This window comes from Etheostoma spectabile, chromosome 9, assembly GCF_008692095.1.
Source record: "Etheostoma spectabile isolate EspeVRDwgs_2016 chromosome 9, UIUC_Espe_1.0, whole genome shotgun sequence".
NCBI lineage: Eukaryota > Metazoa > Chordata > Actinopteri > Perciformes > Percidae > Etheostoma > Etheostoma spectabile.
The window spans coordinates 14,173,063-14,187,553 of record NC_045741.1 but is presented as its reverse complement, the minus strand read 5'-3'; the positions used below and the strand labels follow the sequence as shown (position 1 = coordinate 14,187,553).

The window sequence follows — 14,491 nt, the reverse complement described above, 5'->3', positions numbered from 1 at the left end:
GGTGTATCAAAAGTGAGACCACAGTCAATATTTTGAGTTAACAACGGTGGAAGAAACACTCAGTTGTCATGTTGTACGTAACCACAGTGTGGAAATAATCTGTTACAAGTAAAAGCCATCCATTCAAAATGGTACTTAAGTAAAAGTACAAAAGTATTGGCATAACTAACTAAAGTAAAAATATTATGCAGTATGCTCATTTCTGAATAATGTAAGACCATAGGTTTATAATAAATGTGCAATGTTGAAGCTGATAAAGGTGAGGCTTGTTTGAACTACTTGTGATTTTCCCCCTGGGCAACAATAAAGTTGTATCTTAAGCCGTAATATTACATCGTCATGTATTTGTTCATTATATTTTGTATTATTCATCTGGATCTTCAAAAGAACTAGCAACGAAAGCTATTGTATAAATGTAGTGACGTAACCTACAATATTTGCCTCTGAATTTTAGTGGCGTAAAAGTATCAAATAGAATAAAATAGAAATTGTACTCAAATGTAATCAATGTTACTTTTCACCACTGTGTACAATGCAGAATGGCCCCTTGTCCTTGTTTTAGCTGTATGTCTATTTCTGTGTGTGTACATTAAGTAACGGAAAAAGAGTCAAATTCCTTTTATGTGTTTCCATACTTCAATTGAATATGATACAGTTGCACTCTTGATAAATGATAAAAATTGAATTATCACCCAGCCGCACACCAAATAGTTTGCATTTTTTTCTTGACAGAGATCTCTGAATGATCACCAATAATATAATTTATTATTCTTTCAGTCTTGTAAATGTGTCCCAAAAAACATTTAAGTATGTGAAACCCACTTTACTGACAGTATACTAAACCTCACAAAAAAACTAAAGGAAATAAACAGAGACTTCAGATACAAATAATTTCATTTTCAATAACTTCACTCAAATGTGTTTGCCCTCATTATTACTGTATAGCTCCTTGGCAGTGTAGCCAGCTTAATATGGTGTTTACACTGCTTGTGATGGATTAAACAACCGCCTCCCTCAAGCAAACTCACACCACTGGCAACCTGTGGGATGTTAATTAGAGCAGACCCAAAATAGACTTGAAAATATATGACAGTTCATCATTACATCCCTTTAGACAGACAGGCATTCAATAAAGCTATGATAAAAAATCATATTCTGTCTGTCAGAATCCGGTTTACAAGTTAATAAGTGCTTCTCCATCTTGTTTTTTACCAACACAGGGTTGCTTCAGATGTACCAAAGTCCACAAGGAGCAGATATCTCAGACTGTCTGTACAGGTCCACAGTTACAGCCCCGGGTGAGGCACAGCTTTCGGGAACAAGCAGTCTAAAGGGAGAGCCTACAGTTTTTAGTAACTGATGATGGACGAACCCCCAGGGCGGAGCTGTGCTGTTGTATGATGGGCCAGAAAACCGGGGGAAAGGCAAGCTCGGTGGACAGCACTCCTACAACCGGCTGATGAGGCTGGTGGCTGTAGCGCTCCCCCGTCATGAAGGGGAAAAGTGGCGGAGAGTGAAGGCGGAGGGGGCACCATGAAACATCAGAGTCTGAAGGAGCAGGAGGTTGGCAAACATCCTTTGTTTCATCCACATGAGGAGGAGGAGGAGGAGGGGGACAGCAATGAAGAGGAGGGATGTTTCTGTCAACATGTGATGTGGTGATGTCCTGTTCATCTTTGGCCCTGACTTCCTCCTGTCCCATGGTGCTGCGATGTGGGGCCTCCTCCAGACTGTGGTCTCTTGAGAGTGGGGAGCATCTCTGACCTTTACGAAACTTTGCCCTCCTGTTCTTGAACCACACCTGGACGAGAGAGTAAAACAGCAAAAAGGTAAATGTATCTTTATAGTACCATTCATACAAGAAAGTTTAAAGTGCTTTACAAAATTTATACTTTAAAAGGAAAGAAACATTAAAAGATTGAATAAAAAATGCGAACGTGTGTCAAAATTCAGAGGCAATTCTAATGTGAAAATGAAAGTGAAGACATAAAAACAAACAATATGCTTTTGTCCCGATTCAATTCTTTCACAATACATGGGTGCCGATTTGATTTGTTTGTGATTTGCTTTTTATGTAATGCAATTCCAGAAGTATTGTGATTCAATAGTATTAAGTATTGCAATTCTTTTCCTTCTTTAACAAAAACAAACGTTGAATAATACACTAGAGATAATTTATTGTGTGACATTTCTAAAAGTAATTATCTAAAAAGGAATGCACATTGCATTGCAGTCAGTCAGTCTGAAGAAGTACATGACATACTGTATCTTTTTTGCATTTTCTACTATTGCTCTGTTTTGCTGGAAACTGATATACGTAGTGAAAAAAGGAAAAAAAAATGTAGATTCTGGGTAAAAGAATTTATTTCAAAAATTGTCACAAAAAAATCACAATACATCCAACTTTCCTCCCAACACTAATAGATAGATAGATAGATAGATAGATAGATAGATAGATAGATAGATAGATAGATAGATAGATAGATAGATAGATAGATGTACTTTATGAATCCTAGGGAAATTGCAGCTGTGACAACGCAAGTTTAATTTTAACTAGAACCTGAGCTAAACCTTTACAAATGACTATATTTGTGTTGGGTGTTGAGTGTGCTCTCACCTGGATGCGAGCCTCAGGTAGGTTGATGCATACAGCTAGCCTCTCTCTCATGCTGACATCTGGGTACTGAGTCTGCTGGAAGGCTTTCTCCAGGGCTTGCAGCTGTGACACCGTGAAGGCGGTTCGGCTCCGGCGCTGCTTCTGCTGGTTGCCATACCGAGCCTCCAGGATAAGCTCTGTGCAGGACAGAGAAAGAGAAACAAAAAGTCATCACCAACGTGTAATCGGAGGGATACCCAGGTTCTCTTTAACTTACTGTAATGAGGAGCATGACAAGGATGTCATTTTCTATTTCCTCCCACAACTTGTTTTTCCAAGTTATCAGGGATGCAGTGGAGATTTGACCTTATTTTTTTTTGGGGAAAATTGTTACCTCTTTTCTCAGACATAAATCAGTGAAGTAGGAATTCCTAGTAGGTTGGGCAGCAGCCTAGTTGTGGTGGATGCCGGATATGAACAGTGATGATGGATAATTATTTGAGTCAGAGTAGCAATACCACAAACAACTCCATTACAAGTCCTGCATTCATAAGTTTTATCAACAAAACAATGCAACAAAATGCATGAATGTGCAGCATCGCAATGTTGACGCTGGTTGAGATGGAGTTTGTTTAAACTAATTTAAGGCATTGAAATGATTTCAATACAGAATATCTTATTTTTATTATCTTCATTTGCAAAGCAACCAGTGGTGAAATAAGTAGGCTACTTAGATATTTTACTAAGTAAAAGTAGTGTTCATTTAAGCTTTTTTTTTTAAAGTCACTCTGTATTAGGCTAGGTTAACTACATTATAGTCCTGGAGAAGATAAATCATTTTAAACCTCAGACTAAACTGTGAGATTGAAGTTTCTGAGTCACTTGAAGGGTTTAAAGGACTAAGACCCACCTGCCAGTCTCTCAGCCACAGAGAGAGTGTGCACTGCAGGGCTGGCTGCAGAGTAGACGTGGTACTGCTCCGCCATCTGGTGGTGCAGGTCGAACAGCATGGAGTTAACACCGTGGAGGGGATACACACCCCCGCTGGACGGCCCGCAGAAATTCAAGGAGTTCATATTGAATCTAAAGAAACAGAAAGACTTAATTTACTGACTCAAGGGTGAATTTTTAATATAGAAAGCATTAAAGTAGGCCGATACTGAAGTATTTTAGGCTTGGGCTCCTAAACCTTTTTTAAGTACAATTATTAGCTGGTAAAAGTATGAGGTCAAGGGAGCAATTACTTCAGAATGAACAGATAATCTGTTATTATTTGATACTTTGATAAACTGTTGGAATGAGAAGCCAACAGATAAAACACGACAGAACATGAGGGACTTACATTATTTCTCAATGCTCCCTAAAGTAGCCTATTATAATTACCATTAATCTCCTTTTGCCCTTTCTTGGTTTTTTACTAGTCGCTGTTCCGATTGTGAACTCTGTATTTTATAAGTTCCTTAAAATGATGATGAATTGGAGAAAAAAAATGTTGGGCGATTCAAAAACATTGAGTAAAATTACTATTATTATTAGTAGTATAGTAGTGGTGTTAGTAGTAGTAGTAGTAGTAGTAGTAGTAGATTTCTTTCGAATTTGGTGACATTTATAGTCTTATACTACAAATACTCCAAATTTGACACCTACTTTGCACCTTATATCCATAAAAGCAGCTCAAAATCTGATTTCGTTGATATCCATTACACAATTTAGATACGCGAATCCACTCATTCTAGGATTTCTTCCGTGATAAAAAAACAACAACAACAAAAAAACAAAAAAACGGCATACCTGCAAAACCGGAGCGTGAGATCCAGGTGCGCTTTTACGCACAGAAGTCCGAACCTGGTGAGCAGTGTAGTCCAGTATTTCCTAGTCCAGTTTGGGCCTTGACCCCTCGCACACCAGTGCTCTTTGTCGTGGCACGAATAAATTCTCCGAAACCATTCTCACCCACGACTATTTAAGAAGCATTTACCCAGGCTCCCCTCAGCCATTAGCCAATAGAAAGAAAGGTATTAGCCGGGATTAGGTGGGATGAGGGAAGAGTGGGGGGTTGCAAGGAGCTCAAGTTTTTTGAAACTATTGAACTTGAGAGATTTATGCCAAGGATCCCCCTATAAGCGAGCGTTTCATTCCCTCCCGTTAAAACAATTAAAACAATGTGGTCGGCTAATCTCCGAGGCAGGACAGATTAAAATAACAGCCTTTGATTGTGCTCTCCTTCTCAGTCCTCTTTCTCAGACCGCTGCCTTTGACAGTCTCCCCTCTGAGGGTTTTTTTTTTTTTCTCTAAGGGTTTGTTTTGCTAACAGGCACCATATTTTGCCCATAAACTGTCACCATGTGAAGTTAATCTGAACCTCCTCAATGAGAACAATTTCTTTAAAAATCCATCTGAGCTAAATTAGAAGTCTTCCCAGGAAGAGCAGACAGGAAAACACAAACTATCAACAACATGAAGAGCTCTAAAAACGCTCTCATCACCATCACCTCTGGTACTTTTTAAAAACCATAAACTAGTGGTGGGAAGTAACTGGGTGCATTTACTTCACTTAATTACAGTTTTTTTAGGTTAAGTATTTCCATTTTACATTTCTAAAGATTCAGATTTTACCCACACAACATTCACGATGCAGTTGCAGTTTTTGAATGTACAGTATTTGTCAACAATTATGACTTCTTTTAAATTCATTCAATTCTACTAAACTAAATTGTCATTCATACATCAGCTTCCACCTATGAGTGACCATGGGAGGAGTTGTTGACATTTACATTAATAAAAACACTTATATCTGCTTACAACTTATGTGTTATAATCTATTTCTTATTTATGTTTACATGCGGATTGCTAAGTAGAGGGGTTAAAGTGTTACCTATTGCTCAAATACTTGTGCATTAATTAAAAAAGGGTTTGTTACTTTAGTTACTTTGCAGATTCAAAAGAACAAAAAATAAGTTAAGACTTTATTTACTATCAATAAAAAATTGATCACAAAAAAAAAATAAGACTTCATTGATCCTCTGAGGTAAATTCACAAGCTACAGTACCCGGTAGTATATAAGGTCATTAAATTGGCGCCACCTTGATTAGCAGCAATATTAAAGTGATAAACACATTAATGCATCAATACTCATGATCATTAATATGATATATATATATATATCACTCTGAAATGGGCCATTCTGTATAATGACTAATTTTACTTATTTCTACACTGTGGCATTAATACTTTTACTTAAGTAAAGTATCTTAGTACTCCTTCCACCATTAATTTCCTATCAGGCCATGTTCATTTTATTGATATAGTCCAGTTTCATGACCTTACATCCTCAATTTGGACAAGAAAAAACTTGATTGTACTTCAAAAGATACAGGAGGAATGTTAATATTAGTTTTAAGGTAGTTTCTTGTTAAGTGTGTTTAAATGTAGTTGTATTTACTTTTTCTTAGTTTGCAACAAAAAAACGTAAATTAAACTTCCTGAGTGTGAAGTTCTGTAAAAATAACGCTTTGTTGTGAGTACAACTTGTTGCATATAATTAAGTACTGCAGAACTCATTTGCCATTCTCACCCTACAAACTTAAATAATGATAAAACAAAGATGCTACAGGTACATTCCTCCACCCCATTCAACTGCACATGATTTTGTATTAATAATCACAGATAAACATGTTGGATGTCGTGACAGTTGTGTGTGCACAAATATTCGTGGTTCACGTCTTCTTCTCACACTTGCACACAATCCACTGCTCAAACTTCCAAAATATGTGAAAATGTTTGTGCTCTTTTTTTTCCCCTGGCTTTTTCTTTCCTCCTCCTTTCGCCGTTCTTGGCTGTCAAGCTATATTAGTGTCCGATAGAAATAAGTCATTTAGAAGAGGCTCTGTCGGCCAGCCCCTCAGCCCCACTAAAAGCTCCAGGATTAGGTCCCAGAGGCCTTTGTCTCCGCAGCCCGCAGGATTAGGGGAGATTTACTGCGAGGAGAGAAAAAAAGTAGTTATTTCATGGCACTTTCATGATGAAACCTGGCCAAAGCTCTAGCTGGGGGGATTAGAGGCACACAAAGAGTGTGGTTGTGTGTGACCCTCCCCATCCCAGAGCCACCACCACTGACTCACCGCCCCCTCCTACTCCCTGGATCATTTCCCCTTCTGCAGGGCCAGGCAGGGCTTCACATCCTACCAATGAAGACGACCAGGGTTCAGTCTAAATGAGTAATGGCCTCTTCAATTAGCACTGTCATCCAAAACTTGCTGACTGACAGTACCACTCAGTGAGCTCTAGACAACAACATCATATTCCACTAAATTAATCAGCAGTTTTGTGAATCCAAAATGAGAAACAGGCCTTGGTGCAGTAGGACTAATCACCAGGATGTGAGTGTTTTGCATTAAAGCACTAGGTGCAGAGGTAAATGAGAAGTTACTGGATTTGAGTACCTCCTGTAGTGTTTAAAAAAGCTTAAAGGGAGTTATCCTGCTCTTAGAGGATCCACTTACACATGCATGGATTACAGTGAATAAAAGGCTAAGCCACATCACTGACAACAGACTCACCGCTGAACAGGTGGAAACTCGCGCAAGTTTAATAACTCTTGTCACATAGCCATAGGGATTTACCGTAAGAAAATGACGTGAATAGTGACCGTCAAAACATTCACTCTTTATCCCACTTGATGGCAAATAACATGAAGTTGTTAAAGTTCAGCAAATAATCACATACTTTCTTGTAGTGTTGCAAACAGACAGCATGCTGAATTTATTGCAAAACATTTGATACGAGACGATACCTTCCATGATAATGGTTAATAAATCAGTAAGTAATCCAGTTATAAGCCATTAACAAGAACAACTTTTAGGTTGCCAGGTTGGGAAGTATCCCTTTAACTGGTTTGACCACTTCTTTATGTAGCAATGGCAGCCAACAATTGATTAACACAACTGCAGACTTAATGATTAAACCTCTTTGTTAACAACTTAACATTTTGTAAGTGTGGCCTTAATGACTTATTAGAAAGTAAGTAGTCTGGATCAACGGAAGTACATTTCCAGGATAATTGCCTGACATCCTGCGCATGGCTCACGCACCGGATGTCCCTAACCTTCCTCCCTCTGAGTGTTGCCGTTTGCTGCTAAGGTTCTTTCGAGGAATGATTGTAAAGATTTACAAAGAATATGTTAACAGGAACGTTTTGGGATCTATTGGTAGGGATTGCTGTGGACGAAGGCACACAGCGATAAACTGCATATTCATATAGGTATCCAGGTATAATAAGAAGAATAATGTATACATAATAATCCCACAAGGGGAAATTTCAATTTACACTCTGTTGTTATTACACACGGGCCTGAATTACACACACAGAACCTACTGCATGCACTAATGGGGAGATGTGATGCGCATCCCAAAGCAGTTAGGGTCAAGAGCACCTTGGCAGTGCCCAGGAGGTGAACTGGCACCTCTCCAGCTACCAGTCCACCACCACACTTTGGTCCAAATGGGGACTTGAACCAGCGACCCTCCGGTTCCCAACCCAACTCCCTACTTATTGAGCTACTGCCACACCAGCTGACCTAAATAACTCACATTACTGTACTGTGTGAACAGGTTAAGTCATATTTTAACAGTTTAATTTTGTGTGTAGTGTTTTTGTTTACAGGGTGAAAATGTTCCAACAAAACAAGTTGTTATCCGAGACCAGAGGCACCGGCGCTGCGCCCGTTGCTTAGCGTTGCCCAAGACGATTGTGATTGGTTTAAAGAAATGCAAACATAGGTCTGGCAGTGGAAGACTAGAAAGTGAGAAACCCAGGAGCATTCACGAGATTCATTCTTCTGCTCATCTACCTCATGGATATTTTCAATCTTACGATTACAATATTGTTGTTTATATTTCACCATTGCATTGAACTGCCTTGCACTATATCGATATTCAAATCTTAAATCTCAGACCACAATGATATAGCACTATTCTTTCCCTCTCTTCAATTGTTATTGTATATTTTTTGTAAATTTCTAAATTTGATTGTATTGTTATACTATATACTTAACAGTATTTTTTATATCTTACTGTCCTTTTTGTTTCATTCTTACATGTTAAGTGATGGTTGTACTTTGAGAGTAAAGCTTAACCAGAGTCAAGCTGGTTCTGATTCTGATTAGAGGATTATCAACATGAATTACTCCATTACTAAATAGAAAGAATAAACAGCTGCCAACAGGAGATTTCCCAACTTGGCAATTTTGATGGGTTATAACTGATCAATAAAGCAACAGTTTATTTATTATCCATTAAGAAAGTTTTTTAAAAGTCTATGGTTACAACTTATAAGCACTTTAAAATACTGATTTATCAAAAGACAGTAACAAAAGCTTTGATTTTGTAGCATTCATAAGCTTCCAAAACTAATACAAGGATCCGACAATGTGATACTGGAAGAGCGAAAGGAAACACTTTGATTCATCAGGGCTGCAACTAATGGTTATTTTCATTATTGATTCATCTGCCAATCATTCTCTTGATTAACTGTTTTGGCTCATTGCAAATGTATAAAGCCCAAAGTGACTTTTTCAAATATCTTTTTTTGAAAGACCAACAGTCCAAACCCCAAAGATATTTTTTAGGTAGTTTATTATAAAGGAGACTAAAAACACCAACAAATGTAATTTAAGAAGCTGCAACAAGTGATTTTTTAGCGGCATTTTTGCTTTAAAAAATGACTGATTATTTTTTTTGTCCATCAGTTGATCAACTAATTGTTTTAACATTTTACTTCAGTTTGGATAACATCTTCAGCTGAGAGAAATGATAAACAAAAAACTGTGCTGACTCAAAAATAGTTGTGGAACAAATCTGATCTAAATTCATCATCAGGATTTCAGCTGTAGATGGTCTAGCAACACATGTGCATTCAACAGGTCCAAATGTGACGAAGTCGGAGCTGTCAGTTTTTAGTTTAGTGGGAAGATGTGACTGAAAGTATTGACAAAAGCAACTAAATCTATTTCAAACGTAAACGATCACAATGAAAAAATAAAATAAATAAAAATCCGCACAATCGGGAACTTGGGAACAGGAATTATTTGCCATATTTGCTTGAAAAATGACCTAAACGATAAACCGATTAACAAAGTTGCCAATTAATTTTCTGTCCATAGACTCATAAATCATCGACTAATGATTTCAGCTCTAGACTCAAAGCACCTGTTGTTTCATTAAAATTGATTAAAGTGTTAATAAACATTGCGTTGGTGGAAATTGGGATGCCGTGGAAGAAAATGAGGTTGGAGGGGCAGTTGATTTTCTTTTCTTCTTTTTTGTCACTAAGAGGATTTTTGTCAATGTCTCCTGTTTAACAGATGTTTCAGCGAGCAATCCTCCCCTTATGTTCAGGCTTTCTTTAATTACTTATCAAAAGTGGAAATTTGTATTGACAAGAGCCTGTCAGAAGGGGACCTTTGTAGTCAGTTAACTCAAAGGAAGCCCCCCCCCCCTCAGACACCAACTGGATTGATCGGGATGCAAAACACAATTGAAGGGCCTTTTGGGGCCACAATGATAGTCCAGGAGCGTGTGGGCCCAAGAGGGGAGAGCTAAAGACTTCTTCATCGGGGTGAATCGATAAGGCCGGCTGGCCTTTGACCTGGGGGAGGCGGGGAGAGCGGGCGGTGGTTCAGGCGCTCTTCTTAAGCCCCAGGATCACGCTGTGAGGCCTGACACTGGCTATGACACACTCAGAGCTTAGAGTGACATTGACCCGGCTGCAAACACACCAAGTACACACACAAAAAATCTAACACGCACACGCACACACACACACACACACACACACACACACACACACACACACACACACACACACACACACACACACACACACACACACACACACACACACGGCTTTAGTTCAGAGAGTGGAGTTTAAAGGAGATCATTTTAAGCGAACAAACCAATCCATTAGTCTGATTTTATCGATCTAAAATGAGTCTGAGGAATCCATTACACTCTAATAGTTCTTCCTTTATAAGACCTTAAGACTTATTACCTTCCAATTAGCTTCTTGTGGTCTTCTGTGCAGCCCTTGGGAGCACCGCAATAAGCAGCTACACCAGCAGATCAATAACCGGGACTGAGTAAAGATCAGTCTCTTAATTGTGTGAGAGTGCTATAGATTAAATAGTGAGAGTGGGGGACAGACAGCTGCGGGTTTCCCGAGGGTCAAGGGCACCCAATGTGGGCCAGACCGGGGGTGCAAGGGGTGAACGCCGACCAACACAGAGAGAAAACAGACCCTGACCTCTTTGAGCCATCGCCTGTTCAGCACCATTGCTTAAGACCCAGTGATGATACGAGCTGTTTAAACCAAGATTTAGTTTTGAGTTTTCTCCAAACAGAAGAGGTATTAAAGGTGCTCAAAGCGATGTTGGGTGACAGCCCTTCTTGTTGACGTTCGAAGTATTATCAAACAAAACGAGGCCAGCTCGTCCTTCCCTCCTCCTCATCCCGTCCTCTCTCCCTCCCTTCTGTGCTTCCGCGCACTAACCCCCCATCTCCACTCCCAAATCCTTCTTGACCATTTTTGGCTGGAACACTGTTAGTGGATGCTTCGTGGTGCAGGTGGGCACAGTTTGTTTTTGTTGCCGTTTGTAGACACTGGGCTGTCTACAGTCTATATACTGCAAAAGTGAACAATGCTGCCTGCTCTAGATTTAATGGCTCCCCTTCCTTTTTCTGTGTTTTATGACTAACCTGTGAGCCTTTTTCCACTGTTTCTCCTGCATTCAAGATTAAGTTACATGTATAACATCTTATAAGTTCTGCCTGAAGTATTAAGATTCTTTAAATGCACTTTTAACAATTTACTTGTCTTATTCTGCTATGTGTAATAAAGATGTCAGAATACCAAAGCTGCATACAAGTTATTTATGATCCAACAGATTGAGAAGCTTTTCCTAAAAATATCTTTTGAGCCGAGTTGTTAGTGGCAACTATTTTTAAAATTGATTAATCGTATGTCATTGTTAAAGCAAAAATGGAAATATGCTGCTTTTCCTTGTCTTTTCTGATATTAAACGGAATTTACTTGAGTTTGGAGCTGATGGACAAAACAAGACATCTAAAGTGACTGTCACTTCTGGGAATCTGTAAAAATTTTTACCCGGCATACCCGATTAATCAAGAAAATAAGTATCATGAGCAATAGGTTAAGGATCAAGGCTGGATCTGCAGTGAATTTTACATTTGTGCTCAATTAAATGATTGTAACAATTAATCGATTATCAAAACAGTTGCTGATTATTTTTTAACGAATTAATTAACTAATGGTTTCAGTATGCAGGCAGTAAAGTGTTTATTTGTTTTGGCACTCGTTGAGATAATACAGCTCTTCATCTCTCAGCATGGGCTCAGTTTCGGGGGCCCCGGCCTGCAGCTTCCCCCCGCTAGTCAAAGGTGATCACGGGGGAGAGAGAAAGAGGCTCTGATCGAATTTGATAATGAAGACGACCCCTCTAAGCTGCTTTGCTCCACATGTTCAAAATCTCTGCAACACTCAATAAACACTAGGAAGCCCCCCTCCCTGTCAATGGAACATTGTGTAGGTATTGATCCCAGCTAACTGGCTCTTTTAATACCTGGGGTCTGTGGCCCGGCCTGGGGAAATGCATACTGACATGTGACGGGAGGAGCTTAACAGGCAAACACACCGAAGAAAAGATGGGCCTCTCAGTTTAGCATTTCTCTCCCATTTTTTCCCAATTTACACATCTGCTGAAGAAAGGAGAATTATGGCCGCTGCACCTGCTGTTAAAGGGACATATAGACTACAAGAGGCCCGGCACTGTACTGAGAAAAAGCTGTCACACTGTCAAAAACTATTTGTGCAGCAGAGGTGGAGGGAGTATTCAGAGCTTTTACTAGAGCAAAAAGTTGCAATAAAACTGTAAACATACTAGCTTTACTAAAAAGAAAAAGTTCTGGAACAAAAGTATCATCAGAGAAATCTCTCCAGTCGTTTTTGTAGTTTAAATAAAACATACATGGTGGAAACCTGCTTTGTTATTAATAAATGTTGAGATGGGTCATGTTTGTTTCTATTCATAATAATAAAAACTACTAAGCATGATTAAGGTTGGTGTCCATTTCGGGCCCTACACCCTATAACTTGATAACAATCACTGGAAGCAGCTTTACATATCTGTGAACTCCAACATCAGCTGCTGTAAATTCTGAATGAAACTAAGGAAATGTAAACAGAAAGCAAATCAGTCTGTAATGATTGTCACTGTGTGCGGATTCAACTTATCATCTTAAGGTTCAATTAACTCACTTTTTTAAGGCAGCAGATGAACTTTACGTGAAGTTGAACAATCTTAAAAATGATTTAGTGTGGACGCCTGGGTAGCTCACCTGGTAGATAAAGATAGAGGTAGAAAAAGGCCTAAAAGGTATTTACAGTGGGTGCATGCTGTTGGTTCGTTTATTCTGTAACTAATAAACTGATCAAATGTTTTGTGTGTACAATTTTACTAAGCCAAATGACTAGTAACTATAGCTGCAGTAAAAAGTACAATATTTCCTTGTGAAATGTGGTGGAGTAGAAATAGAAAGCAGAATAATCGAGTAAGTACCGTACCTCAAATTTTTACAGTACATGAGTAAATCTACATACTGTTAAGATGTAAAGACAGAACAACATCTTCTTTGGAACTAATGACTTTTAATAGAAAAAGATAAACAACCAAAATTGAACAAATACAAAAGGAAACAGCGTATTTACAGCACTCGAGTATTCTTTCAGTCATTTTCAACATAAAACAGTACAGGTTAGCTGGTATTAAATGATAAGTGTTTGTGATTAATAACCCAGGCCTAATTTAACAATACTGAACCTAATATTGTCTGTATAGAGGAATAACATGTCATACCTTCTGTCACAATGGTTCCCGTGGCTTTATTTCATGCAGTGCACATGACACAGAGACACTTTTGGATATAGTATCGCTATTTTGTCGTAGCTATAAAATACAGTGATTTATTCTATCAACCATACCAAATAGGTGATAACCAGAGACTTTACATTTTTGCTGAGGATCTTTTACATGATCAAGTATTATAGGATTAGTTAGGTTTTGAGAGCCAACCAACAAAATTAACTGGATAAACAGAGCGTCAGTGAGTGAAAAAAACAATGTGGAAAAACACAAATGCATTTACATAGGCATGTCTGACAGACTATCACATCAATGCACTTAAGTGTAACTAAGTGTAACTAAGAACAGGTAATGTGTTATGCATTAGAAGCAATTGCTTTAATAACACAGATGAGGTACTCAGACTTGGGCCCCACACACCAGAGAGTTTATATAGTGCAATTTAGGCTGAAGACAGCCTGGCATGAATATCATATTAATCATCATTGTTCAGCAAACAATGCCCCATTATTTTAATAAGTTCTTCTATAGAAAGGGTTTATTCATATAATTGTTTGAGGTCTCAAAAGAGATACTGCTCAAAATAAACAAATATACATTCTAAGTAACATTATTTAGAACTGAAATACTAATACGAAAATGAAAATACTGTTAATTTGGGTATTGCTTTAAATGGACTGGCAGTTCTTCAATTCAGTACAGTAGGTAGCAACAGCAAACTTCCATCTGCACTGAAGCATCCCTCCCACCCCCACGACACTCTGACCTTAACTCTCTGAGAGCATGTGCAGGCCTCCTGAACTTCTCTGTCTCCTTGACTCGGACATGAAGGCAGGAAGTTGAACTGTGGAAAGTGTAGCAGAGGGGGCTGAGGTCACCTTTTGACCTTTGCATCCTCTTTGATCTTCCAGAACATCAGCTCCATGCAGGCAGATGCATCTTCGCTCGAGTCGTGGCCCT

At 38.7% G+C, this 14,491-nt stretch overlaps 2 protein-coding genes across 2 annotated transcripts in view; both read right to left on the bottom strand.

The window, feature by feature from the left end:
• Positions 1-1,211: 1,211 nt before the first annotated feature.
• Positions 1,212-4,740, bottom strand: dmbx2 (diencephalon/mesencephalon homeobox 2). The gene is made up of 4 exons (XM_032524960.1): positions 4,388-4,740; positions 3,507-3,679; positions 2,618-2,793; positions 1,212-1,801 (listed from the first exon to the last, which is right to left on the bottom strand). Exons 2-4 carry the CDS (start codon positions 3,670-3,672, stop codon positions 1,328-1,330), a joined length of 816 nt encoding a protein of 271 aa, XP_032380851.1. The 5' UTR covers positions 3,673-3,679; positions 4,388-4,740; the 3' UTR covers positions 1,212-1,327.
• Positions 4,741-14,405: 9,665 nt separating this feature from the next.
• rexo1 (REX1, RNA exonuclease 1 homolog) overlaps positions 14,406-14,491 on the bottom strand; it is a 12,403-nt gene continuing 12,317 nt past the window's right edge. Inside the window, exon 17 of the mRNA XM_032524971.1 lies at positions 14,406-14,489. Coding sequence (XP_032380862.1) covers positions 14,406-14,489 — 84 coding nt within the window. The remainder of the gene's footprint in view (positions 14,490-14,491) is intronic.